The 27,662-nt window shown below is 57.4% G+C and overlaps 2 protein-coding genes across 5 annotated transcripts; both read right to left on the bottom strand.

Annotated features, from left to right (window-relative positions):
• Nucleotides 1-1,083: 1,083 nt before the first annotated feature.
• On the bottom strand, nt 1,084-8,315 carry IRF8 (interferon regulatory factor 8). The gene is made up of 8 exons (XM_010115293.2): nt 8,053-8,315; nt 6,728-6,911; nt 5,632-5,720; nt 5,051-5,162; nt 4,664-4,711; nt 3,748-4,134; nt 3,309-3,424; nt 1,084-2,272 (listed from the first exon to the last, which is right to left on the bottom strand). Exons 1-8 carry the CDS (start codon nt 8,224-8,226, stop codon nt 2,096-2,098), a joined length of 1,287 nt encoding a protein of 428 aa, XP_010113595.1. The 5' UTR covers nt 8,227-8,315; the 3' UTR covers nt 1,084-2,095.
• Nucleotides 8,316-11,830: 3,515 nt separating this feature from the next.
• Nucleotides 11,831-26,958, bottom strand: LOC147599078 (dual specificity protein phosphatase 22-A-like). Of its 4 annotated transcripts, XR_015260004.1 has the most exons (9): nt 26,750-26,958; nt 26,526-26,602; nt 25,184-25,217; nt 24,522-24,604; nt 21,982-22,031; nt 18,816-18,890; nt 18,246-18,417; nt 14,209-14,451; nt 11,831-13,656 (listed from the first exon to the last, which is right to left on the bottom strand). XR_015260004.1 is itself a non-coding variant. In XM_086758036.1 (8 exons), the coding sequence occupies exons 2-8, from the start codon at nt 26,544-26,546 to the stop codon at nt 14,260-14,262; spliced, it is 627 nt and encodes a 208-aa protein (XP_086614162.1). In that variant the 5' UTR covers nt 26,547-26,602; nt 26,750-26,958; the 3' UTR covers nt 11,831-14,259. The 4 variants fall into 4 exon arrangements, 3 of the variants coding, with proteins under 3 accessions (XP_086614162.1, XP_086614164.1, XP_086614163.1); XM_086758036.1 differs by having other exon boundaries at nt 11,831-14,451; XM_086758038.1 differs by having other exon boundaries at nt 11,831-14,451; nt 18,246-18,396.
• Nucleotides 26,959-27,662: the final 704 nt, after the last annotated feature.

The following is a 27,662-nucleotide window of genomic DNA, read 5'->3' as shown; positions in this document are numbered from 1 at the left end:
AAGAGATGCAGAGGTCAGCTTCAAGTCCCATAAGAGCTGAGTGCTTATTTTAGGGAGGCCTTGTTAGGAAGGCTGAGCTGCTCACCTGAAAGCAGCTGGCAAGCCTGCACTCAGGACAACCTCCTAGAGCAGAGGAGAGCTGTGGTCAGCTCACCCCAGGCCAGCACCCTCACATCTCAGCTGCACCCTGGCCACACACCACCTGCTCCATCGTTAACAGAAAGAGACAGAACAGCAAAAAAGGGGCTGATCTGCTTTGATACCCAAGGAGGGAGGGAGAGCTTTGCCTCCACCTCCTCAGCATCTCCCAAGGAGACTCCAGCCTCTGGTTGCCTGCATCTCCAGACATCCCCTTCACAAACACCTACAGCCCCCAGTACCACAGGTATTGGTGTCAGCCCATGAAGGCTGGTGCTTCCCTGCCCACATCAGAATCTCCTGTGTGGAAGGAGCTAATGTCCATGCTTTTTCTTCGCAGGGGGCAAAGGGAACAGATCAAACATGGTCCTCCCAGCCTTCCAGAGCCTCTCAGGGTGTTGTCCCCACAGAGAGGCTTGAGCTGAAAGCAGGTGAGGGTGCAGATGCTCAACCTCCCCTGCTGCAACTGATTGTGTTGTTTGACCAAAAGCATGCTTTTCACCTTTGGTTGTTCCCCAACACCCCCCACCTCCAGCAGACCCAGCCCCATGAGAAAGGTGGAAGGAGAAGACAGGGGGGAAAGGCTCCACTGGGAAGGAACTTTAAGCACAAATAAACACCTCCCCACGCTGTGACCATGGAGCATCACGGTCCAGGTCAACGCTGCAGCAGATGAGCAGGGACCCATCTTCGTGCCCCCTCAAACCAAGGCCCAACAAGTGACACGCTTTTCCTCTCTCCACCGCTCTACTGCATTTTGACTCGTTTCTCTCCTGCCCCAGAGATGAAGTCAGGCAGTTAGAGCAGAAGGTGACAATACAGCTTAACACAGAGCCCACCGCAGGGAAAACCAGGGCAGGAGCAAGTCAGAAACAACCACCTCTCCCCCCCCCCAGAGATTTAACACCCCCCTCACTGCCACCAAAAACCACAGTGCAAGACAAATACAAAATATAGCACTTTAATGGCAGAAAGATTTTTAAAAATTACCAAAAAAAAATTAATACACTTCAGGTACAAAATAAATAGGCAGCTTCGTAAGCACACACACATGTGCAGTCCTGGTTTGTCAGCTGCGAGGCACAAGCCCCACGGCCAAGCAGCTCCGCGGCGCTGGGTGCCCGCACAAAGCACGTAAACGAGGATTTACACACGGATGCCGCTGCCTGGTCAGGCTCGGGGGAGACCAACACGTGCGCTTGGGAGGGTGAAGCCAGCCTATTCACACTATGCTGCAATCTTTAAAATTAAAGATTTTTATATAAACTGTCTCTAGTTAGGAAAAATTAAGATTCCTAAGTCATATATTCAACATTTACATCTATAATCTCTGCATTGGTTTCCAAGTTTCAAAATACTTTGGACATATAAACCTTATAGCAAAAATAAAGAGGAATTTGAGAAGGTTCTCCTTGGAAGGCACACTATCCTCCATCAGCAGGATTCTAGGAAGGAAAAAAAAAACCCAACTTCTGGAAAGAATTTCCTACATTCCAGCATTTTAAGTCTTTTCCAAGAGCCACCTCCTACCCAATCGCTATTGTGAGTACAGTTGGAGTTGCAGACCGCTGGTGCAGGTCGTCACGGCCATGGATCTTGCGTTCTGCTTGACCAGCCATTAACAAAAGCAACGCAAAGCACCACCAGCCCCGACCTTCGTGCACAGCTCACACTCCCTCCTCCCCCTGCCACGAGCTACAGACAACCATACATGGGCTACCCTGCCTCGTACAAGAGATTTTTTTTTTTTTAAATCAGTAAAGTATCTGTGGGACAGACACTACGCATCCAACCTACTTTCTCACAGCAATTTTTACCGCTGTATTTCTACAGATTCTGGACTGGAAACAGCAAAGAACAAAAACCAACTTTCCAAAAAGGGAATTTAGGCACTAACGGGACCAAACTCAGTCGAGATCAACCCGCACTAACACGCTATGTCTGCGGAGGAGGCGGCTCAGACAGCAATCTGTTGGTTTTCTCTGAAGAGCGGCCGCTGGTGCGTCGTGCAGATGTCCTGGAAGATCCTGTACACCTGGTCGTGCTGTGTCTCATCAGCGATGGGGAGCATGGGGCTGCTGCTGCAGGTCTTCCCAGCCTCCTCCACCACCTGCCTGACACACAGCTGCTCCACCTACACAAAAAAAGTCATGAAGACACTGAATGACAAAAAAAAAAACCACTTTGAGCATCTCCCACCACTGCCATCCACCCCCACCAGCCCAGGCAGCAGGGTGTGGGGTGGGTGACCACGAAGTAGAGCAGGGTGGTCAACAGGTCCAACTCTACAAGCCACCTTGGCACAAGCATCTCTAGCAGAAAAGGAGCAGTCACAAGAGCTCCTCTCCCAGAGAGGTGAGGACAGGCAGGGGGACATCCCAGCACATGCAGAGTGACCCTCTGGTGAAGGCACCCAAGGCAAGGAGAGGTGACCAGGTCAGAAAGTTGCACAGGGAGGCACAGGAACTTGTAAAATCCTCTCCAGGTCTTCAGTGACTTAGTGGGTCTCTGCTTGCTCAAGGGTAGCAGCAACAGCCTCCCTCTGCCCTCCACACCACATCCCTGCTGTCACAGCCTTGTTGGCCCAAGGTGGTCCCCACATTGGGTGCGGGCTCTAGAAACACCCTGTGCATTGCCCCAAAGTTTTGGGCTCCCAGACTTTCTTCAGCTTCCCCAGGGAGATGTTTCTGGCCAGAGCAATGGGGATTGCTCCTCTCATCCCATCCCCTTCCCAGCCCCACTGCTGTCCACCACAGTGAACAACTGCATCTCTTGGCTGCTTGGCTTGGGCCACAAAACCATTCCAAGGACTTATTCCCTTCTTTCCTCCAGGAGAGGACAGAGGTCCCAGTGCCAAAAGGCAGGAACAGGAGGAAGAGAACCAATCTCCCAGCAGTTCAGAAAAGCTTTTGCCATCTGGGAGCTTTGTTGGCAAACATGATCCACCCAGATAAAGGAGCCTCTGAAGCAGCAACAGCCCAAGCACCTCAGGAGGCTGTGGATAAGCCAGTACTCATGCCACACCTGCCACCCCACCAGTTCAGGCACCCAAACAACTTGGGGCTCCAGGGCTTGGAACCAGAGCCCTGCCTGTGGGGGAGAAGTGGACAATATGGTCCAGACAAGGGGGGAAATTCAGCAGCAGAGCCCAAGAGGGCAGCCCTCCATACCTGGACAAGGATGAGCTTACACCGCAGTGGCACCGCATCCGGGAACTCCTCTCCAAAGCACAGCATGACTCTGCTGTCTGGGAAGCGGCCCTGGTTGTTGTAATACTGCTGCAGCTCTGCAAGGAGAAGGGAACAGTTGGAAGCTGCCTGCTGCAAGCTGCCAGCCTTTGCTAGGCAGCTTTGGGACCAAGCATCCTGCTGCAGAAGAAAGCTGTGGGCTCAAGAGAAGCCAGCTTTGTAGCGCAAAGCCTCCAGATGGGAGGAATTTAAGTGACACAAAACACCAGGTTGTCTCTTCCTAGATCTGGTAGCATCAGCTACTCACCCAGAGCACTTAGGTAAGCCATCAGTGATGGTTCCAAAGTGCTCCAAGGCCAAGGGCTCCACCCTTTCAAACCCACCAAGTGGATGAAGAGAGAGGGAAATTGCTCCTACAAACCTCTGAAGAACAAGTTGGTGTCAAATATCTTCACCACCTCATCCCGGTCCAGTTTGTTTGGCCTGTCCTTGTAGACCATGGTGTTCCCACTCCAGAAGACCCTGCCCTGGCACAGCCTCTTGATGAAGATGCCCTGCTTGTTGCTGTGCAGCAGGACACCCCTCTCCAGGTGCCCAAAGAGCTTCCTGGTGATCTGCTTCTGGCGGTCGTTCTGGATGGTGTCAGCTGAGGGGAACCGCACATGCTCCAGGGCATCTGGGGCATACATCTTCTCGCCGTGGCTGGAGGGATGGCTGAGCGAGATCCGGCAGCCCTCGCTGCACGAGGTGGTGATGTGGCCCACCAGCCTCCCGCCGTAGTAGAAGCTGATGACCATCTGGGAGTAGCCTGGAAGGTGACAGGCACATATACCACCCATCAGGAGAAGACAAGCCCTGCCTGTTCTCACTGCTCTCCCAGAGTTTAGACATTGCAGTGAAAGTTTCCTGGGAGCAAGTTTCACTTGATGGAGGAGACATCCTACTTGCTAGAGGACATCTCCAGCTCTCAGCCTGGTAGCAGCGCTGATCAGCAAGCGAAAGCTCCCAACACTGAACCCCTTCCTCTTGCCTTTGCTCCACACTTCCCTTCCTGCGGGCAGATCTCCCCACGCTAAAGGCACAGCTGATCCCAGCACCCAAGGACAGCCCCCTGTGCCAGGGCTGGGGCCACAGGACAACAGGCAGGATGCGTCCCTGCTCAGTGTGCAAACCCTGTGGATACTCAGGAGGGCACAGGACAACCAAAACCCAAACAAAGCCTCCCCCAAGACAAGGAGCAGAGTCAGAGCCACCTTCTGCCACCACACACACAAGGCCAAACCCCAGAGGGGCTTTTGATGGCTGCAGCCCACAACGAAGCAGGGGAGCTGCCTTACCTGAATGATGCGGCTCGTAGCCAGAGTATCCATTCATCAGGGGCAACGCTGCAGGCAGAGAAAAAGCTGAGTTGTGCCTGTGTGCCCAGCTCCCAAACCCCGATTCCCCCTTCTCTTCCCTCCACCAGCCCCCTGGTTTTCTCTCCCAGGCACATCAGGCTTCCCAGCTCCCACAGCAAACACTCCCAGGTGGATTTAACCTCATGCAATGCACACGCTTGGGTGCCTGCTACCAACCACTGTGTTCGTAATTTGTACTTTAAGCATTCTTGAGAATGAAGATAAAATACAACCGTTGCCCATTATCCATTGCTGTACGTAAGTTTTTTCTGCCCCGGATAAAAAGCTCGGTCCCGTTAAACACTGCACACACTGTCAGCTACTTACCAGGGCTGGGCTGCTGCACCCACCAGTCAGGTATTGGGGGGTTTCTGCAGGTCTCCTGGGGGGGTGAGGGGCTTCTCTTGATGATCCCCAGATACTCATCTACACAGGGGGGCTGTGTGAGAGCAGACACCAAGATCAGAGCAGGTTTGATGCCTTGGGCAGCCGCTGCCCTGCGCGGAGACACTTGCAGTGCTCAGAGAGGGTCTGAATGGCAACGCCGACAGGATGCCAGTGAACTTTTTTTGGTTAGAAAGAGCAAGTCTGGCATTCCCCCAGGCCATACACTCAAACAACACCCTCAAAAACCTACTGAGCAGAAGCAGCTCAAGGTGATGCAGTCAGGAAGGGGAACAGAGCTGCAAAACAGCCTCCATCCCCCAGCTCAGGTACAAACCAAAAGCGCAAACCATCCATCAGCAACCATGTCCCAGCACTGGCTCACACAAAGAAGCTGTAAAAACCTGGAATCACTCGCCAGGCTGATTCCAAAAGCTTTGCAGATTGAATTTTAGGAAGGCAATGCTTCGAGACGGTTGCCTGCCATCCATCCACAGCGACCTGCAGCCCCAGTGAGAGCTTACCTCTTTAATGAGGTCATCGATGGCAGAGGAACTGCAGTCCATCTCCGTGACATCGTTCAGGCTGCTCCCGTTGGCAACGCCTGCTTTACCTGGAAGGAGAGGCAGTGAGCACACCCAGCCCCCTGCTGCAGCTCATCTCGCCGCTGGGGTTTAGAAACCCTTCACTCCGTGAAAGTTATGAAACCGAGAATCGCAGCACAGCAGAGCCGTGTACCAGCACTTTGCGGGGGCTCGCAGCCCCTCCAGCTCCACTCAGAGCTGCTTTTCAGGTCCAAAAAACCAGTTTGCAACCCCTTGTCCCAATGCACAGCGACCAGCAACAAGGCAAATCAAAAATCCAGCTGGTAGCAGAAAGCTACAGCAGAGGGTTGTTTTTTTTTTTCTCAGCACCCCCAGAGACCTGGGCTGCTGCTTCTCCTTTTTCTGCCAGCCACCCCGAGCGCAGTCACGCTGCCGGTGGGAACCTGCAGTGCCATTTGCATAGCAGCAGCTCACCCCCCATGTAAACGTGGCTGGAGGAGACCGAGATGCTAAAGGCAGATTTCCTGGCAGCAAGATTTCTTTTTTAATGTAAAAAAAAAAACTTGTGAAAAAAAGAAAAAGCACACACACTCCTAACCACAAATAGAGTTATACTTAGTGCAACCTGTGCTGCACCAGACATCACAGCAGCAACTGCAAGACTACTGCGACTCTAATCACTGCTGGCAGGAGAGAAGGGATTTACTGCAGCTCCCTGCCATCCCCCCAGGATGGTAGTGGGAGGACAAGGGGTTGGAGCTCAAGTACCTCTCCAGGAGGGGAAAGATTTTGGATTAGCCCCTACAACATCCTTACGGGATGGAAGGTCACACTGCAGTTATCCCGTTTCCTAAGCAGCTGGTTGGGGGGTAGAAAAAAGCCTGTCCTTCCTCCTCCCCTCCCTGCCACTGCAGTGACACAGGGGACACCAGCAAAGCAGGACAAGCAAAGCATCACGGCACAAGAGCAGCGTTCGGCCAGGAAGCTCCGCTCAGATGTAGGTCAGCAGCACAAGCTTGTGGTTGCTTGCAGGACTGACCTACACCGGAGGTCAGTCTCTCATCGAGGCACTCACATTTCTGTTCCTCCTCCGGCACGATCCTGTAGACCTTGTAGGGCTCGGAGATATCCAGCTGGGATCTGTCCGTCACCTCCTCAAAATCAGGGCTCTTGTTCAAAGCACAGCGCAGTCGCGTCTTCCACGTGGCCGGCTCTGCTTTGTCGCCTTCTTTGAACTTGCCTTTGAAAACAGCCCAGGCCTAAAACAAAGCAACAAAAACCAAAAAACCAACCTCCTTGTGAGCTCTGCAAATCCCCTCAACCCTTGCAGCAAAGGAGCTGGGGTTGCAGAGAGCATTTTTCTCTCCCCGCCTCTCCGCCTCTTGCGCCTTCTCAGCCACCCCATGCATATCTGCTGTTTCACTCCTGGACTGCGGACACGTGCACAGCTGCCGCACGTGGGGAAGGGTATGGGGCGCAGAGCGGCAGCACCTGCCCCACAGATGCACCTGCAGCACCCCGGTATTAAAAAGCAGAGGGCAAGATCATAATGCGTGGCTTCATCTCTGCACCAACAGGTCAGGAGCTGGTGGGGACACGAGGAATCACCACTGAACCAGTGGTGTTCCTAATCACCTGGTAATTAAAAAAATCAAAATAAGCCTAGTTTTCCAGCTCCTAACTAAGAAGGGAAAGCTGATTTCTTTTTAAGATCAGAAAGTCATTTGTGCTTTTGGTGGGAGAACACATTCTACCACCAAACAGAGATTGCAAAAAAAGTATTACTTTTTAAATATACATATTTATTGATTTTATAGAGTTATGTATTCTCAGATGGCTGAATTCAATGCCATCCTCATAACTCAGTGCTCCCACACCAGCCACTAACCAGCTGTCACCGCCCTGAAAGTGAACTCGCTCACCAGTACAGATGGTGGGAAGTGGGGGCAGAGGGAAGGGAATTCCTGGGGAAGAGCCTGACCTTTTTGGTTTGGGATGGAATTTTCCAGGTTTTCCCCAAAACTGGAAATCCCCCCCTTCAGTGAAATCCAGAAACTTCCTTCCCTCCTGCAAAGTCTTTTTTTTTTTTTGGTAAGTCCTTTTATCAAGAATAGCCTGACAAAAAGTTTAGAGCAGGTCAAGCTCCTTCTCATGTCAGACTAGAGTTTGAACACGCTGAAAACAAACATAAACCTGACACTAACTTTTGGCAAAAAGGAACAAATACACCCAAAAGAGTCTGGGAGACTGATCACGGGGTGAAGCATCTCCTGAAAGGGTTAGAAATGCAAAACCCACAGACAGCATGGACATCTCCCACCAGTGGGACTGCCGCAGGGAAAAAAAACCAGCATCAAGCCCAGAAACCATGGAGAAGCAGCATTAGCCATCTGTCCCTACCTTGAAGATAGAGGCATCCACCTCCTGGTTGTAGTCCTGCTTCCCAGCATGTTTCCACGGGATGCGGAACATCGTTTTCTCCTCATTCTCCCAGATGAGCCCAGGATACAGCTCGCTGTCAATCTGCTCGATCAGCCACTGCCGGAGCCGCCGGCCACCATTGCGGTCACACATCCTGGATGGAGCGAGAGGTCCAAGCCCCCTTAGCTTCCCCCAGCACCGTCCCACCACAACCGGGGTACAGGGGATCACGCCACGCTCTGGTTTGCCACGTGCAGTGTCTGCAGTGACAGGCAGCTTTCAGCAACTCTGCACATCCCACGTGCCAGCATCTATGCATTAAAATGCCCCCTCTGTTTCTTTTATAATGAAGAAAAATCAAGGCAATTTCCTCTGAATTAGTACAAATCCTTCCTCCAGCTCTCCTCGCAGAAACAGGCTGACTTGGTGCTCTGCTTACTCCTTTTTTGTAAGGAGTAAGGAAGCAGCTGGACAGCAATTAAAGCCCCCAGTTGTGCTGTCACCCACCAAGTGACACTGGGACAGACATCCTTTAGCATCTGTGGGAGCTAAATGCTGTGCCCGGCTGGCCTTGGCACAGGAGTCAGACAGCAGCCCTTCTCGCCGGACACTGCCTATTTGGGGAGCGGGCACCCATCCAGGCAGCACCAGGAGCTGCGTCAGGGATGGGAGCCACGCAATCAATCCTCTCAAACAAGAGGATCAGCGCTGGGACGGAGCGGGGTGAAGTCAAGCCACCCTTGCTAGGAACCTCAGGTCATTTCTAGCCAAAACCACTGGGTGACTCCATGGAAGATCCAGGAGAAAGCTTCTCCTGCCCAGCTGGAAGCAGAGCGCCAGGCTGAGGTTGAGGATCCCCCATCACCTCCATGGCAAGGCCAGCAGTGACTTCAGGAGTTGGTGGCCCAGCAGAAGTGACCAGCAGCCTCAGGATCAGCCCTCCAGCCCTTTTAGGCTCACAGCCCTCCTCCAAATTTTACCAACTACCTCTCTTTTTTTTTTTAATTTCCTTGCTCATAGGAAGCTTTTAGGGAGAAAACGAGGATGCTCCCAGCACAGCCTGTGACCTGGTGGTCCCTGCTTTGCCACAGGCTCACACCAGCTCAGTGCCACCAGCCTCTGTCCCTCCTCCATTGCACGGCAGGACACAGACATCCAGAGCAGAGCTTTTAGGGATGGTCACAGCTAACATCACCAGCCGAAACAGCACTGGGGGCACAGCTCCAGATGCCCCAAAGCACCTGCCAGAGCATCACCCGGGATGCGCGAGGGTTACGCACAAGCTCCCGCACCAGTTACACCGATGTGAACCGCCCCAGAAACGCTCACTGAAACCGGGCTCTCCTCCAATCCAGCCCGTTTTCCGGAAAGCTTGTTCCCGTCAGGCAGAGCTCCTTTCGCACCCCACAAAAGGCTGAGCCAGCGCTCCAGGCTGCCGCTGGTGACACAGCCCAGCGCACCCGGGGCACGGCCGCGTCCTCCCCGCGCAGCGAGCACCCACCCCGCACCCGGAGGGGGCGAGCAGCCAGAAAACGGGGCTGGCAGAGGCAGCAGCAGCGCACTGTCACCGTGGGGTCCATCACCCTCCTCATCCCAGCTCCAAGCCACCACCGAGCTCTTCCCAAATCACCCACCCCGGGCTCACGCTTAGAGTCAGCGGGGCAGCGCAAACACCGCCCCAGCGCTGCTCGGCACAGCCCTCGCACCCCTGGCACGCACAGGGCCCCGCGCACCTCCAAGCGCCCCTCGGCCACGTCCCGCACCCAAACCCGCGCAAGAGGCGCGGGGGGCGAAGCCGCTGCCACCGGTACCTCCGCTCCGCGCTGCCTTCACGCCGCCGCCCGCGCCGTCTCGCAGCGCCCGCCTATTTATAGCAGCCCGGGAAGGCGGGCCCGCCAGCGCCCACGCCCCCGCGCCGTTCAGCCAATAGTCAGCCGCCTCTCCGTGCTCGCTCTAGCCAATAGACAGCCGTTCCTGTCGCCGGCCGCCCAATGGGGAGCCGCCCAGTGGGGAGCGCGCGGCCGGAGCCGCTTTCTCTGAAGCGCGCGCTTTTCCGAGAAATCAGCCGGGGGGCGGGGGGCGGGGCCTCCCGGGCCGTGCCCCGCCCCCTGCCCGCAGCCCCCGCCGGGCCGCCCCGGGCTGGGATCTGCCTCCCGGGATCGGTCCCTCTCCAGTCCCGCATCAGAGTCCCCAGTGCCAGACCAGTCTCCCCACTCCCAGACTGGTCCATCCCCAGTCTCAGATCAGTCTCCCCACTCTCAGACCTGTTCACGCTCAGATCCAAACCAGTCTCCCCAGTCCCAGACCAGTCTCCCCAGTATGAGACCAGTCTCCCCAGTCTCAGATCAGTCTCTCCAGTCACAGACTGGTCCGTGCACAGTCCTGTAGTGATCCATCCCCAGCTCCTGACCAGTCTCCCCAGTTACAGTTCGATCCATTTCCAGTCTCAGACCAGTGTCCCAGTTCCAGACCAGTCCATCCCCAGTCCAGTCCCTCCCCAGTCCCAAACTGGTCCCTCCCCATTCCCAGATTCATTCATCGCCAGACCCAAACCAGTCTCCCCAGTCCCAGTTCAGTCCCTCTTCAGTCTCAGACTGGTCTCCCCAGTCCCAGACTGGTCCATGCACAGTCCCAGATTGCTTCCTCCCCAGCTCCTGACCAGTCTCCCCAGTCCCAGTTCCATCTATTTCCAGTCCCAGACCAGCCTCCCTAGTCCCAGACCAGTCCATCCCTAGTCCCAGACCAGTCCACGCCCAGTCTCAGACCAGTCCATCCCCAGTCCAGTCCATCCCCAGTCCCAAACTGGTCCCTCCCCAGTTCCAGATCTGCCCATGTCCAGTTTCAGACCAGTCTCCCCAGTCCCAGATCAGTCCCTCTCCAGTCTCAGACTGGTCTCCCCAGTCCTAAATTCATCCATGCACAGTCCCAGATTGATCCGTCCCCAGTTCCTGACCAGTGTCCCCAGTTCCAGTTCGATCCATTTCCAATCCCAGACTGTTCTCCCTCGTCCCAGATCTGTCCACCCTCAGTCTGAGACCAGTCCATCCCCAGTCTCAGACCAGTCCATCCCCAGTCCAGTCCATCCCCAGTTCCAAACTGGTCCCTCCCCAGTCCCAGACCAGTCTCCTCAGTTCCTGACCAGTCTCCTCAGTCCCAGACCAGTACAGCCCTAGTCCCAGACCAGTCACCTCGGTTCCTGACCAGTCTCCTCAGTCCCAGACCAGTACAGCCCTAGTCCCAGACCAGTCACCTCGGTTCCTGACCGGTCTCCTCATCCCCACATCAGTCCATCCCCAGCCCCAGATCCGTTCGTCCCCAGTCCCAAACTGGACCCTCCCCAGTCCCAGATCAGTCCATCCCAGCCCCAGATCCATCCATCCCCAGCCCCAAACCAGTCTCCCCAGCCCCAGCCCAGCCGGGACGTACCCAGCCGGGGCCGCCGGCCGTGGAGGCCCATCTGCAGCCTGACTTCGGCGGGGGTTTTTTTTTGGAATTACCAGATTACACACGCGCTTCTTGGAAGAAACCCGTAACGACTCCCGTGTGGGCAATACGGAGAAATGGGAAATGCGTGGAGCGGCACAGATGGCGTTGTAAAAATCGCGATCCAAGGTGCACAACCTTTGCTGTCGTTTCTAATAAATAACGCCCGTAATCGCCCTCGGTTTTCAGCACGCGGCTGATCCTCGTCAGATCCCCTCTGTGAGAACTGGGGAGAGCCAAAAAACATCTTTTGCAATCAGATACGGTTAGAGGGTTATTTCTTTTTTTTTTTTTTTTTTTTTTTTTAACTGAGAAACAAGTCAAGCTTTGCAGGGAGGATTTGCATCGCCGACCTCCATGGCACCGGTCCTGCCTCCCCGCACCGGCCAGAGATCCCCCTCACTAAAAAAATTGTTTATTTTGTAAAAGTTCTGGAAAATTTGCGATATGTTAAGGGGATTTTGTATAACCAAGCCTCTCCATTCCGTCGGTGACTCCATCACCTCTGGCTTCGTTTTGGCTCCACAACTTCATGGGCAGCCCGGCAAGGCAAAAATCTTAATTCCCTGGGGAAAGGGGGATCCCAGCAGGAAGATAATTTTTTTTTTAAAATCCTTAAAATGGATTTTTCAGCCACTGATGGTGCTGGCGGCAGTGGGCTGGAAGGGAGCGAGATGCCCCACAGCCCTGCCAGCGGCTGGCAAGGGAAAAAAGCAAAATTCACCCCACGGCAGGCAGCACAGCCGGGGATTTCTCACAAACTCTTTCCCTGGGCGCGAGCAGCTCGCCAGGAAGCTTGTTTGCCCTTCAGCAGAGCCGTTTTCCCCGCGCCGGAGGCCGATGCCACGCGGGAGAGCCGAGCGGCGAAGCGTGCGGAGCTCTTTGCGATGCAGAAAGAAGTGGAAATCGGCCCGGTTTTCCCTCCTTCAGGGCTCGCCTCCCAGCGCCCAAAGCCCTAAAGCTACCCGAGGTCCTGCTGATGCAGGCCAGAGTTGAAAAATACACATATTTGCCTCAATTTGGGGGGAAATTGGGGTTAGGAGATGCTGTGCTGTTGCGGCGATGCCAGGCGTGGGTGATGCTGCAGCTTACTTGGAGCATCCTTTGCGATTCCCAAAATCCGGGAGGGTTGTTCCAAGAGGAACGGCTGCTTTGGTGCCACATTTCCTTTGGGAATGTGTTAGTCCCAGTCAAGGGGCATGGGCATCCAGGGCTGGCGCAGGGGACGGGAGGGCAGCGCTCTGCGGAGGTTATCGCACCTACGGCAAATCTAATCTCTGCTTATCACATCTCTCCGATGACTTCCTATTGACACCAGAAACCAACTTTCTTCTCTTTTTTTTTTTTTTTTTTCTTTTTCCTCTGCGCAACTTCCATCTTTCTGCTTCCTAAAATGATAAGGGAGGCACGAAATCCAACACCGACCCAGTTTGCCCAGCTTCCCTTCAGCTCCCAGTCAGGAGCACTCGTGTCGGTCCATCCCTCCGTTCCCACCAGGAACACCACAAATGAAGACCAGCCGTCCTCATGGTTTTAATCTCTCCTCTTTATTAGGAGTTGGGAGAGTCACCCCCGGCGCTGTCACGCTTGGAGTACCCAGAAATTTTTATTAAGGGAATTCCTAGAAATATTTTTTAATGCCTTTTTTTTTCTTTTTTTTTCTTTTTTTCTCAGAATGGATTGCAGAACAGATAATTTTGAGAAGCCGAGCAAGGTATTTATAGCAAAAGGCCAGGCTGGAGTGGAAGATTTGAAGGTTTAAATGTAGAAGGGCTGCGTCAACGGCTTGGGACCCCTCTTGCAGGATGGATGAGGGGAGTCGCGGCAAATAAGGCAGCAAGGCCACATTTGGGGAACACGGTGTATGAGTTTGGGATGAAAAAAGGGACACGGGCATGGCCTTTCAATATTAAAAAGGCTGCTGGAGAGGGACGGTGTTAAACTGGTCTGCAGGTTGACTGAGTCCAGCCGAGCAGCTGGCTTCTTTTGCAAGCGGGGACATTCAGATCGAGCGGCAGGGGAAACCCAAAACCGCTCCGGCTCCGGGGATGGAGGCGGTGGGGACGGGCGGCCTCCGGCACCGCTGGATTTCTCCCCTCCCTGGGTGGGTGGGTTAGGAAAAATGCCAGACAGACATCTGCAGAGGACAGGCTGGACCAGGAACATCTGAACACAGCGAGGGGCATCTGCAGTCCCAGGAGCAGCTCAGGCTCCAGCCCCTCTCCCCATCCCACGGGATGACAGCCGGGCTCGGCAGCACCCGCATCCCGCCACCCATCCCTCCCTTCTCGGGGCAGCCTCGCAGGCTGCATTGGCCTCCAGCTTCACGCAAAGCAGAAGGCAAGGTGGCCTCTCCCCATCTCATCCCAGCCTGGCTTTCCGAGCTCCGAATCGGCATCCCCACGGGGGACCACGCCGCTGGAGACGGGGACGGGGCTTGCCGCTGCCCGCGCGATGGAAAAGTGGCCGCCATCCGCTGCGTCATGAAGGAACGGGACAGAGCAAGACACCGTCATCAATTCTCCGGGACGCACGGAGCCAGCAGCCAAGGGGAGGGTCTGCCAGGCCTGACCCCCTCGCTCCGATGCTCGAGCCCACAGCCAAGGCCGGCGCTAGACGCAAACCCCCGCGGGCACTTGGCGAAGGGAATACAGCGTTTTCCAAGCCCCAGGGCCAACGTCTGCCTGCCAGCAGCCGGCTGCTTTATCTGTTCATCCTTCTGCTTCCTCCAGTGCCACCTGCGCGGGACGGGAGCGGGCAGGTGGGAGCCGGAGAGCCGAGCCAGGAGCAATCCGTGCTCCCCGGCTGCCGCTCCTTCTGCGACAGCAAACGCTCCAGCTCCTCCTGGTCCTTGAAGGGGTTCCTGCCATAGTCACGGCGGATCCAGGCGCGGTACTGCCGGGACAAAGCCAAAAAGAAGTTGTCAGGGTCACAGGAGGCTGAGGCACCCCCAGTTTGAGAGCCAGGACTTGCATTGCCCGCTGCGTGCCAGCCGCAGCCACTGCCAGCGAGCAGAAACCTCCCAGTTCTGCAGGAGCTCGCACGCCACGCGTCACAGGAAAGACGCGATGGGATGGTTTCCCCGGAGCGAGCGCTTGCCACATCCTCAGCCTGGCACAGAGACGCACCCAGGGAGCTGGCAGCATCCTCGGCATCTGTGCCAGCTGCAGCCGGGACAGCAGCTGCATTTACTTTTCATCGCCAAGGAGCTGCCGTTGGTCCTTGTCTGCCCAAATTCCCCCCGAGAAAACCTTCCCCACGCTTTCTTCCCGGCATGGCAGAGAGGGGATGGGCTGGACCGGCTGCCACGAGCCGCGTAGCCGCGGCCAGGCAATTGCAGGGTGTCTCTTGTCCCCTTTGCGTCGCTGCTGGGTGGCTGGGAAGCGAGAGACGGTCCGTGGAAACGCATCCCGCTACTGCCGGGATGAGGAAAAAGCCAGACAGGCCCGGACCACAGCGCCCGAGAGAGCGGGCAGGAATGGGCAGCTTTGCTGGGAAACGCCGTGCCAGCCGGGAGCGGGCAGGGCGTCGCTGTCTTCCCAGGGAGCTGGGAACGGGCTGCTCCAGCAAGCAGGACTTACTGGGATGAGTGGTAGGAGCACACCCAGCAACGCCAAACACATTACAGAAAGGACGGAGGGCGCGGAGTTGGGAATGTAGACCATCCAGAGAGGGATGCTCTGGGTAGCAGGGTAGCGCTGGGACAGGCACGGGATGCAGCTGGGGGAACCAGAGAGAAGGGGCAGGCAGCCCCCAGCAGCTGCCCAGCCTCAGCACCCCCAGGGCGGAATGCCCCAGCTTCCCAGGGTGCAGGGCAGCACCCCACGGCCAGGAGCCACCGATCCCATGGCAAAGGTGTGGGACACGGGACAGCGGGACGGGCAGCTCAGCCCTGTCTCAGCAGCGGGCGCGGGGACTGCGAGCTGCAAGAGGAGAAAGTCTGAGGCTGACCCTGGTGGCATCCCCACCTCCTGCAGCCGGGGAAAGTCAGCCTGGGTGCAGGGGATTTCCACTGGGAATGCCTGGATTTCCCAAATCCACTCCCTCAGACAGCCAGACTCACCACGGCTGCCACATACTTGCCTCCTGCAAGTAGGAAGACCCTTTGTGGTGGACCCCCAGAGCCGGACTTGAAAAACAACCTCTGGGAAGCGAGTCCCAAAGGATTTGGGGCCAGCATCCATGCCAGCTGCTCGTGGAGGGGAACATCCCTCCCATGCGAACCGTCCCATGGAGGGATGAGGCTCCACGGGGAGCCCCAGCCTGGCCAGCAAGGCTCAGCGCCCACCGCCCAGCGCCGGAGCCAGCTCCCAGCATCCAGCGAAGGAGGGAAGGAGCCGGTGGGAGGCCGGGGGAAGCACCCCGCTGCTGCTGCTGCTGCCAGGCGTTTCCTTTTCAAGCCAGAGCAAGAAGTGGTTACAGCTCGTTTCCTCCAGCGCTGACCACTAACCCGCTGCCCTCCTCCTCTTTCCCGGGGCCAGGAGCGCCCGTCCCATCTGGGACGGCATCGGGGCGGCGGGGGGGGAAAGGCAGCCTGGCCATGGGGTGCCAGTGCCACGGGGGGACCGGTCCCTCACCTCAATGCCCATCTGTGCCCTCTCTCGCATCCATCTCTGCGCTCACTCACTTCCTTTTCTAACCCCACCCATCATCCCGCTGCTCCTCTCGGTCCCTTCCTTCCTTCTTTATCCATCTACCCCAGTAAGCACCATTTGCCAGCTGGAAACCACAGCCGCACGCTCGATGCGTGCTTCCTGCGGTGAGGGGCCGGCTGGCCGGTCCCAGGGAGCATCTTCCCCATTTCTACTTCCCAAGGTCTCATCTGAGGTCCCCGCTCCGGATCGGGGAAAACTAAGGCAGCGAGGAATGCTCGTCCGCAGCCCTGGGGAGGAGGTCCCCAGGAGGACCAACCCGTTCCTCACAGGTTTTATCCAACAAGAAATGAGGCTTTTCCTCCCAACATCATGCCCGCGTCTGCTCCAAAGCACTGTGTTTCCAAATTGCTGCTTGCTGGGGTGACAGCTGGGCTGAATGGGGAAATTTCACCTTTTTTCCACCCTCAGCAAGAGCTGAAGCTCAGGTGATGATACTCCAGCTCCTACATCCCACCTACGCAACAGAAAACCATCTCAAATCCCTTCCTCTTGCAAAAGCAGAGGGCACAAGCCGGGAGCAGGGCATCGCCGGTCGGGTTGGAACATCCACGGGTGTTTCAAGGACAAAGGCGGCTTTTCGCTAAACGCTGCGGCTCGGAAAAACACATCCAAGCGCCTCCACCCTTGGCTCTGCCTTTGGTGTTTTCAGGGAAATGCTTGCAAAACCTCCCCGGCAAAACTTGGAGGCGATGAAAAAGCAGCATCTGAGGGGAAAGGGAAGAAATTCCAGCGTCCGCTGAGCCCAGCCTGGATTTTGGGGGGAATACCTCGGAGGGAGGAGGGGGGTACAGCCAACCCCACATCCCGGTCTGGGCTGAGAGCCGTCGGAGCGAGGGAAGCCCCGCAGGGAATCTCCAGCACGGCGGGTGTTTTGTAATCACTCGGGTCGCTTTCTGCCCTCCTCCGCGGGTGTTTTTGCAAGCCGGTGATAACGGCGTGGGGCCGTGTCCCTCACGTGACAGCGCCTGTCCGCTCCCCCCAGCACCCGGGGAAGGGAACTCGGCGGGGGGCAGGGGCTGACATTTGGGCCGATGTCACATGCCGTCCCTGCCTCTCTCCTGGGAGGAGAGAAATCCCCCTGACCCGCCCGGCGCGGCCGGAGGGACCGCCGGTTCTCCGCTGGTTCTCCACAGGATGCTCATGGCCGCAGCGGATGGGGAGGCTTCTCCTGGGGGGTCTTGCTTCCAGGGACGGTGCCAAGCTGAGGGGCGATGTGGGTGCACATCGAGTTGTGGGTTGCTCCCTCCTTGCAGAGGTCCGTCTGCAGCCTGTGTGCCCTCCCCGGGGCAGTTTTGGAGCCCGGGCCTTTGCTGGAGCAGGGTCTGGCTTGGAAAGCTGGAGGGCAGCTGGGGAGCTGTGCTTTTAAAGGCCTTTCCCTTTGCTTTTGAAGGCTTTTCGGGCCAAAAGCACAGCTCTGATCTCCGCAACCTGCGCTCTCCCGAGTGAACGTGCCCCAGCTCCAACAGCATCCCTCCCTTGCACGGGACAGGAGGGGAACCCACCCGGCCGGGGCTTCTGCTCTCCTAAAACCCGCTGCTCCACGTCATTTTGAGGAGGGGAGAGGAGAATTTCTCCATCAACACTCGATCTCTCCCTCGCACAGCTCTAAAAGCAGAGGACGTGCTGTCAGAGGGAGCCCTGCCAGACCCAAGCCCGCCCAGACCTTCCGCAGCCGCTCGCAAGAGCCTTCCTCCCTGTCCTCTCCTCCTTTCCGCCTCCGGCTTCTGCTGCATTCCCGGGAAACGGCCCAGCGCCCTTCCCGGGAGACTTGATGCTCGCTGTCCCTCCCGCTGTGTCCTAACTGAACTCTCAAGAAAAGCACTGGGGTTTTAAAAAGCTTTTTTAAGCACTCTTGCATAATATCTAGGCACTTTTTTTTTTTTTTTTGGCATGCAAAACCCAAAATCCCCAGGTAATAAATAGCATGCACGGAGGCCAGCTTGGGCAGCCAGCTGTCCCCTGCAGCCAGCTGCATGCAAAAGAGCCGTGCGTGTCGCAGACACGTATATAAGGGGACGTCGGCGCGGGACGTACCTCCGGCAGCAAGGTCTCCTCGTACTCCCGCAGCTGCTGCTGGAAGCCGACGTTGGGGCTGACGTAGGACCGCGCGGCCTTGGTGGCGGCCAGGCAGCCCTCCCAGCCCAGCTGGGTCACCGTCATCAGGTAAGCCACCAGGACGGTGGTGCTGCGGGAGACGCCAGCCAGGCTGGCGCGGCGCAAGCGTCAGCGAGCGGTATTCCCGCCGCGGTCCCGCAGCGAGGGATGCTCACGGGATGCGCCTTCCCAAGGCCACCCGCTCCCGCTGGGGTGCTAACGGGGCTCCCCAGCTGCATGGGTGGGGGGACACTGTTGGTGGCTTCCCTCTGTCCCCTCCTCTCGCCCATCGCATCTTTTCGGATGCTCAGGTTTTCAGTGCTTGGACCACCCATCCCCACGGATCTCAGCAGCGGAGACCTTCCCCTGTCACCCTCCCGCTGCTCCTCATCTTCTTCCTCCCTACCACAAGCAACGTTGGATGTCGAGGATGCTTTTTGGGGAGCCCATCCCCACCTCCCCGAGGACCAGTGTGAACTGGGGACACGAGGCGGTGGCAGCAGCTCTCACCAGTGGACCAGGCAGCCTCCCCCAGCGAGCCGGCACTCGTGGATGAACTTGATGCACTCCTTAAAATGCCGCAGCCTGCAAGGAGAGAGGCAGGGGGTGAGGATGGGAGAACTGCCCACCCTCGACTTCCCGCCGTCCTGGGGACACCGGCGTGGGGTGGGAGCAGAGACCTTTCCTCTGCCAGGTGAGGGCAGGGGGGGGCGATCTGCATCTGCCAGGAGGGAAATGACCTAGGAGACTTTCTGGGAGATTCCTGCTTCCCAAGGCGTCAGGATGGGATGCCGTCAGCCAAACCAGCTCAGGGAGGACCCAGGGGTGAGACAGCCTCCAGGGCAAGGTGTCACCTCCTTGTGCCCAAAGGACAGGGGCATCCCTGCGTCAGAGGTTGTCCCGAGCCATCAGCTCACCCGTAATTCCCAAATGATGCCAAAACCACCCAGCCCTCTCCAAGGGAAAGATGCTGGTGGGGAAGAAGGCAGGAAGAAGGTGGCTCCTGATGTGTTTTGCCTGCAGGTCCCAAAATGGTGCAACTCCCTTCCCCTCCTCACCCCTTCCCACCTCAGGAAGGGCACGGAGAGGTGCCTGTGCCAGGGAGGCCGGGCAACAACACGAGCCCACGCTGAGCCAGGTATCCAGCTCCTCAGCACGTGTTTGCAATAAAGACTGCTCATCCCTGCTCGCCCTCGTGGTCCCGCCAAGCCCTGGGGGAGTTTTGAGGCAGAAAACCCAGTTCTGGGTAACTGGGGCTGCTGGCGGGCTCCCCGAGCTGACTGCCTGGAACACAGCCCCAGCTTTTTTGGGAGAAGAAGAAGGATCCTGTGGTGCAGCCGAGCCAGAGCCGTTCGGCAGCGTCTCTGCCGCGGTGCCTGACTTCCCCTGCCCCCGCGTGATGGGGTGGGCGTGCGCCGGCACGGCCTTCCTGATTTCTCAGAAGCCGAGGCACGAGCTGCCACAGAGTTATTCCCCTCCACGCCCCTCGCCGAGGGCTCGCTCCCACTGCGTCCTCTCCCGAGAGCCCTCAGGGGCTCAGAGCCGGCGTCCCTGCGGGGACAAGGTAGAACCCTCCAAAACCTCCACCGTCCTGCTTAGCCCATCGCAGGGGATGCTCTTCTGTTCAGCCTGGAGAAGAGGAGGCTCCGGGGAGACCTGATAGCGGTCTTCCAGTACCTCAAGGGGGCCTATAAAAAGATGGGGAGAGGCTGTTCAGCAGGGCCTGTTGTGACAGGACAAGGGGTAATGGTTTCAAAATAGAGGGAGGTAGATTTAGATTAGATGTTAGGAAAAAATTTTTTACGATGAGAGTTGTAGAACACTGGCCCAGGTTGCCCAGAGAGGAGGTGGATGCCCCATCCCTGGAAACGTTCAAGGCCAGGTGGGACAGGGCTCTGAGCAACCTGACCCAGTTGGAGATGTCCCTGCTCCTTGCAGGGGGTTGGACTAGATGAGCTTTGAAGGTCCCTTCCAACCCAAACCATTCTGTGATTCTGTGATTCACCCTGCCCTGGAAGGGGATGCTGCTCTTCACCCTTCCCTGGAAGGGCAGGGCTCAGGCACCTTCTAAGAAACCGGCCAAGGACATATTCAGAAATAGCAGAGGGTTGTGCTGCCTGAGAAGAGATGGAGAAGTCCTTGAAGCTGTGGTCATCCTAAAAACATTGAGCCTTTAAGCCCTGGAAGGAGATGTTCAACCATCACTCCTCGTGGGCTACAAACCTGCTTCCTCCTTGACCACCGTAGCAAACCGGGGGGCCTTTCCCTGCCTAAAAGCTTGTCCCAGGGGATTTCTCCTCATCCTCCTCATCTTCACAGAACAGACAGCGTCCCCCAGGGCCTGCACGCGTTGCCTACGCAGGTCCGAGCTCTCCAGACCCCCCTGGCCTGGGACCAGCACCTTGCAAGGACACGACGCTCGCTCCTCCAGCTCCCTCGGCACACGACCGCCAGCCTCCAGCCCGCTCCACGCACGCAGCGTCGCTCCCCCGTCCCATCCCGGCAGGAGCCAGGCGAGCGTTTCGGCTGCCCCGTCCATCCTCACCCACTGCATGGGGTTTGGTTTTGGTTTTTTTTCCCCCCAAGGAAAGCTCTCCCCGTGCTTTTCCAGCCTCAGAGCGTGGGAGCGGGGTGTGGAGCCTGGTACCGCTGAGAGCCGCTGAGGTCCTTAGTCACAAGCATCTCCTCTGCGAGACACAAAGTTCACCAGGATTGTGAAATCCAAGGACAAACTGACAAGCAGAAAATAGTTCCTTGAATAAGTCTTCCTTCCGGCAACCAGCCTTATCTTCTATTTTTTTTCCTTTTTTTTTTTTTTTTTTTTTCCCTTTCGGTAGATATGCCACAAATGCAAAGAAATGAGAGAAGAGAAAAAAAAATAACAACCAAAAAAAAAAAAACCCAGTTCTTGCTGAGGCAGGGTTTTCTTGTAAACCTTCTCTTTCCGCTCAGCGGGAGCGTGAGCAAGCAGAATCACACCCCCGGGGCACGGCTGCTCCCGAGGACGCTGGAAAACCAGCGCCTCCACAAACGAGCCGCGCTCCGGTCTCCGTGTGCGAGTTTCCATCCTTTTCAGGGTTTAATTGGTAAGAAAAATCCCTCGGAGTCGCCCGTTTTCTGGTTGCGACGGATGCCAGTCACCCAAAAGGTGCTGTGACCCCCGCCCGGTGCCAGCACCTCCCGTGCCCATCGCACCCCATCCCACGAAAGCCTGGGGCTTCCCTGCAGCACCTCGCACCAGCTTTATCTCAAGAACGTCGTTAAAGGACTTACCAGCGTCTATGATTTGTGTGGGGAGAAAAAAAAAAATATTCATTTAAATAAATATTTCCTTTTCTCTTTCCAGGGAGAACGTCTGGAAGACCGACACTAATCATTGCCTGTCTAAACCAATTTAAAAACACTCCCATTTTCAACCCCACCCAGCAGAATAATTCGGAAATTCGACGGAAAATTAAATCTACTGGTGGCAAACACACACCAAAACAGATTTTAAGCCCTACAAGTGCCGTTTGCTGCCTGAAAAGGAACCGCAGCTTCTGTCCAGCTCAGCAACCAGACCAAGCATTTTGCAGCACGCATGAACTGAACCTTCATCCTGCAAAACAGGAGCGTGCGTTGACTGGTAACTACCGAAACGCGACCCTGGGAGGAAAAAGGGTGGCAAACCACTTACAGGTTTTGACTGGATGAATCCGAGGCCGAGATACAGAGATAGGTCATGTCCTGCAACACAAAGGTGGTTTTGGCAGTAAGATACCTCAGAGAAACACAAAATCCCCGGTTTCTCTCTTTTCCCTCTCTCCAGGTGAGGGGAGAACCGCGATCGGCTTTTGGGGACCATCACCCCCGCTCCCTGCGGGTAGGGAGAACCGTGATGGGTCACATCCATCCCACCCCAGGCAATTCCCTCCCATTTCATCCCAGAGGAGAAGCCAGGCCGTGGGGAGCCGTCACGATGCTCAGGAGCCCCCCAAACCTGAGGCACCCCTTTCCCGGGCCCCGACCGGCGAGCCCCGTCAGGAAGACGGGCGCGAACGCGCACTGATGAAGTCACTCTCATCAATGAGTTATTTCCTCCCGGTCCTTTTTAATACACAACAAACCATCCTGCCGCGTGTTGGCGTAGGTCAGATAACTTTCCTTTCTTTAAAACATCGCTTCCTCGATCCTCCCTGTTCTGAGCTAAAATTAGATCCTTTTCATCTGAGGGTTGGGGTTTTGTTTTTTTTTTTTTTCTTTTTTTTTTTTTTTTTCTTTCTTAGCGAAATGGGTGGAAATCCCGCCAGTCAGAGCTGAAAGAGCCGAGCAGCAGGGATTGCCCCGTCTCCATCAGCTCCCCGCGGCACCGCTGCTGAAATAAAGCGTTGTTGATACAGACCAACCCCACCGGCCACCCTCGCTTCTCTCCAGCCAAGGAGGCTGGAAAAAGCCGATTATTTAAGGACGGATAGGGCAGAGCGGGATGTGCACAGGGATATTCCAGCGCTGGAAAGACCCACGCTGCGAGGATGAGGGCGGGTGGGCTTTCCCATGCATCACCTCTCCATCCCATCCATCCTCCCCAGCCCCATCCCGCGCTCATCCTCACCATCCCGCAGCCTCTCGTGGGATGGGGAGAAGACGCCGCGGTGATGTGCCGCTTGTCAGCTCACCGTGGTGTGCCAGCCGGCTGCTCCCCGCCCGGAGAAGCTGCTGGAGAGGCCGGGAGGGAAACGGAGCCAGCGGGTTCCTCACCCACATCCCCAGCCAAACCGCGGCTCCCTGGCAGGGGATGGCGAGTGCCGGCAGGAGCTCGGTGAGGGGAAGGGGGCGCAGGGACCAGCAAGCCAAAGCCGGCAGGTTTTGCAGGATGAGCCACGATGGGCTTCAGCTTCCCAAAACCTGGCTGCACTGTGCCATGCCCGGCATCAGCCCAGTCTCCCCGTGGCGAGGAGAGCCACCGTGCCGGCAAAGCCGCCACGTCAACCGGCGGAGCAGCTGAAGCGACCCCCACTTCTCCCCAAACCCCGACCCCAGATTAACTGCCAAGCTCCCCAACGGGGCCGGGTGCCCCCATCCCGCTTCGGAAAGCTGGGCCGTGCATGGGAACGGCGCTGGGGTTTGCGGTTCCCGACCCCAGGGGCTGTGATTGACACATTGCTCAACCCACCATGCCTTTCCGGTTCCCCTTTCCGCCAGCTCGGCGGCTTGCTCCGTGTTGTAAGCTCGTGGTGCGGTTTGCTACCCGTCTGGCCGTGCCCCCAGCCCCAGCTGCTGCCCCTTCTCCAGCCACCAGCCGTTTCTCCGCGCCGATTTTACACAGCCTCCTTCCTTTTCTCTCTCCCCCTCCTCCACGTTACTCAACGCCTTCGCGGGGAAAAGGTTCGAGTTCGCGTTTTGCTGGCGCTCCCCATCCATGGTGACCCCAAAGGATGAGGGGTCCTGATAGTGCCCCTTCGGCTTCTGCAGCATCCCGGGATTCGGGAGCCGGCAGCGGGTCTGATATCAGGATGAAGGTCCAAGTTGCACGTGGCCATCGGCTGTGAGATGAGCAGCGTGGCCCGAGCATCCCGCACGACCGTCCGTCGAGTGTTCCAACGCACATTCCGACGAGCTGGCACGGCACTGCTCCTCCTGCTGCAGGCTCCCCCCGGCCCCTGGGTCTGTGCAGGCAGGATTTGTGCCCCAAAAGACGCGGCTGGCATCTCCAGCACCAACCCGCCGGTTGACGGCACCCGCTGGCATCAATCCTGCCTCAGTTTCCCCACAGCCTGAGGAGTCTTGGGTGGGGGACACACACCGGGCAGGCAAGGCCTGGGTGGCCCTGAGACCCCTGTCCTGGAGATGCGGGGACGCTGCGGGTCCCGCTGTGCCCCCACTCCCGGCCGGGGCCGGATGCGGTCCCGGCGCTGCCGTTCGCGGGCCGCCGCCGCCACCTCGCGGTTCCCCCCGTGCCAGCACCGGACACCCCGCCGGCTCCCTGCCCAAAAACCATCCCGGGGCTGGCCCTGCCCCGCTAAAACACCCCGCTCCCCATCCTCCGAAAGGCAGTGCTGAGCCCCTTGGGATGCCATTCGACATCTGGAGGTGCAAACTGGTGCAAACTGGTGCAAACTCAGCACCGCTTCTCCCCGCTCTGCCAGGCATCAGGAGAAGAGCGCGTGTCCCATCGGCACCTCCCCAGCCCCTGCTCCCCCAGGGGGGTCCCGCAAGCCCCCCACCCGAGGAACTCACCTCCAGCAGCGGTTTGGCACCGTTGTGGACGGAGACGATGTGCGTCACCCCGTTCCTCCGCAGGTTTTCCCGGTCCTCAGAGTCTGGAAGCAGGAGCAGCGCGTGAGTCGCCTGCCCTCCTGGGAGATCTGCCGGACCGAGCACCCGCCAGCATCCCGCATCCATCGCCCTCGACCCCCGCGCCAGCCCCTTCACGCTGCTTCTCGCCCCGCGTGACGCAGGAAAGGAGACCGGGCATGGCCACGCAGCTCCTTCGAAGCGCAATCCCCCCTCGAGTATTCGGCACGCTCCTAAGAACACCCCAAAATTATACGGCTAATTTGGAAAAGGCCGTCGCGTTCTTTGCTGATGGGTGTAAAACCAAGCTTTGCCCGGCTCGCCGTGGGGCCAGGGCTGAGAAAGCCAAGCCTTGGGCCGCCCTAAATATTATCTCTGCAAACACAGGGGAGGTTTCCAGCCGTGGCAGAGTTTTCCCGCTGCTCCGTCACGGCTGGTGACCGCAGATCCCCACGGATATCCCTTTCCTGGGCTAGAGATGCACAGAGCCACTTGCAACTGGGATGGGGCTTTTTGGGGTGGGCTTGGAGGAGAGGGTCTCCTCCAGCCCCGCCGGCTGCCCGGGGATCCCAGCCCACGGCGGAGGAGCAGGGAAAGGCACTCACCACGGATGTTCCCGAGGTAGAGGCCTTCGACAACCTGCGAGGTGACAAAAAAGAAAAAAAAAAAAAAAAAAGAAAAAAAGATATTTCAGATGGCACTGGGTACAACATGCATCCGACATGGCAGGAACAACACGCTGCACGCGTGGCACCAGCAGGACCTGGCACCAAACTCCCCAGGCAACGATGAACCAGGCACCTACTTAATGAACCACCTTCATTAACGAACATCGGTGGCTGAGCCCACTCGAACCCCTCCAGGAGCGCAGAGCTCAGGAAAACTCAACGCATAAATGAAAGGGGGCTTGCATTTGGTCCTGTTGCCACCGGAAAAGCGGAGCCGGGGGCTTTGGATTCCCCAAACAGCGCAGCCCACCCCCGGCCTCCTCCTCCGGGGTCGGGTTCCGGGGGGAACCCCCCCCCCATTTCCCCGGCTCCCGGACGCAGACCAGCCGGTTTTGTTTTGCAATTCTCTAGCAACCACCTCTCGCAAACAGTTTCAGAGGTTGTCTCTGCCAGCTGGGGACAGACAGGCAGGGGCACGGGCTATTTATAACACTTTTCTGGCCAGGATGTTGCAGTAAGCGCCGTCAAGTACGCGAATTTGGTCTCCGAGCCGCTGCCGCAGGGTTACGGAGGAGAAAAAGGGGCAGCTCGGAGTATTTACGGGGGTGTCTGCACCCACCCAGCAACGGCAGCCCGGGCTCCCCAAAAAGGTTTGGTGGCACCGGGGAAGATGTAAAAGCCGCTTCGCACATCGGGCTGCATCGCAAAGGGTGAAATCCCGGCGTTAAATCACGCCAGGGCCGCGCAGAGAGAGTTAGCCCTGATCTGCTCTCTCCGTTGCTGTCCCAGAGGCTAATTTTAACCCGGAGAAGGCACGTACCGAGCGGTTATTTAAGGATACCAACAGAAATCAATCCCCTCTGCCAGCCCTGCAGCTCAGCTGAGCGGCGAGCAGCAGTAAAACCCCCGCTCCCCGCTTCGCCAGGCGCAGGGGCATCCCGGGGGGTGACAAGAGGAGGAAATTTCCCCGCAGGGACCCCCGTCGGGCCTGAGGATTTCAGTGCCGCGGCCTCGCCGCTCAAGGGACAAGCGTCTAAAGCCAGCTGTCAGTTTTCTGACACCCGCAGAGAGCTCGTCACCTCGGAGATAAACCTGGGGATGGCTGTTTGCTTTCTTAATTCCCCTTCTTCAGTTCTTGACGTTTCAAAGGGGAACGAGAAAGCGAGGATGCAACCGGTTGTATTTGGGGCATCTGGGAATGAGCATCACCCTGGGCTGCAGGAGAGAGGCCCTGCCCCAGCAGGACGTGCTGGCCACCATCCCACCGTCCCGCCAGTACCTTGCTCATTCCACCCCCCATGGTTTTTTCTCTCCCCAGGGTCAGGAATCAGGCGGCTTCTCAGTATCCAAGGCTATCTGCAAATAAACATCCAAAAATCCCACACAGGACGGTGAGATCTGCCCCCTCTCCAACAGCGCATCCCTCTGCCAAGAGCAGGACAAAGCGGGGGACAGGTGCCAGGAGGGGAGCATGCAGAGACCTGGCAAACTCAGCTCGCTTACCGGCAGCAGGCTGCTCCAGCAGGCGAAGGGGACGGAGGAGAGTGGTTGGTGCTGGGCAGGGGAGGGTGAAATAAAGATCCAGGGCTGCGGGGAGGCTCAGGTTTCTCTCCCGGGCTCCCTGGTGCTTTCACAACCTTTTGGGGAGGGCGAAGAGGAGGACGCCCGGGAGGAACGGCTCCTCCGTCCCAGCGACGCTCGCCAGGCTTCATTCCGGGGTGCCACAGGCTGGAACGAGCCCTGCATCAGCAGGATTTCTCTCCCGTTCCCAGTCACAGGAACGAGAGCAGAATCCAGAATAAGCCACTTACCTCGAGATCCAGAGCGCGGCACGAGCGACGCACAGCTAACGGAGCATGGAGGAGGATGAGCCCATCTCCCCCTCCCTCCGATAAGAGGAGCGCTAAAGCAGTGCTGCGATTTCCAGCACACGCTTCAAAACACCCATTTTAAAGCAGTTAACACCTTAGCAGCTCAGCAGCCCCCTCCCACATCAGCGCTATCAGCCTGCCAGGGAGCGGAGCAAAGCAAACCGCGAGCGCAGCGAAAACCCCGCAGCCGTGGCCAGGCTGCAGTTCTGTCATCCTCGCAAAAAATCCTGCAGCAGCCTGGAGACAAACGTTTCGCCTCAGGGATCTTTGAGCTGCGGGAAGGGCAGGCCATCGCTTAACTCCCACCGAATCCTCTCACCTTTAAAACCTTCCCCCAATTTCTCTTGACTGGAAGGGAAAGGCCAGCCAGCCCCCAGCACAGCGCGCTGTCACGAGCGGCTGAGACTCCCCCAGCTTTCCACCGCAGCTGCTAAACACGCGAGTGGATCCAAAACCCTGGCAGTCTCGTAATTTGGAAAAAAAAAAAAAAAAAAGCAAACCGAAGTCGAAGCTCGTTTTAGCCTTCAGAGGGGCGTTTTTAAATT

This window comes from Chlamydotis macqueenii, chromosome 13 (assembly GCF_036417535.1).
Source record: "Chlamydotis macqueenii isolate bChlMac1 chromosome 13, bChlMac1.mat, whole genome shotgun sequence".
In the NCBI taxonomy this organism is placed as follows: Eukaryota; Metazoa; Chordata; class Aves; order Otidiformes; family Otididae; genus Chlamydotis; species Chlamydotis macqueenii.
The sequence above is the reverse complement of the archived record's forward strand: the minus strand, read 5'-3'. Positions and strand labels throughout refer to the sequence as shown.

Coding starts and splice junctions, on each gene's coding strand:
- IRF8 (XM_010115293.2), bottom strand. CDS start 8,226: ATGTGTGACCGCAATGGTGGCCGGCGGCTCCGGCAGTGGCTGATCGAG. Junction 4,712..5,050: donor GGTGCAGCAGCCCAGCCCTG/GTAAGTAGCTGA, acceptor CTCTGCCTGCAG/CGTTGCCCCTGATGAATGGA. Junction 3,425..3,747: donor CACCAACTTGTTCTTCAGAG/GTTTGTAGGAGC, acceptor TTCTCCTTGCAG/AGCTGCAGCAGTATTACAAC.
- LOC147599078 (XM_086758036.1), bottom strand. CDS start 26,546: ATGGGGGGTGGAATGAGCAAG. Junction 18,891..21,981: donor GATTCATCCAGTCAAAACCT/GTAAGTGGTTTG, acceptor CTCTCCTTGCAG/GCTGCGGCATTTTAAGGAGT. Junction 18,418..18,815: donor GGAGGCTGCCTGGTCCACTG/GTGAGAGCTGCT, acceptor GCGCCGCGCCAG/CCTGGCTGGCGTCTCCCGCA.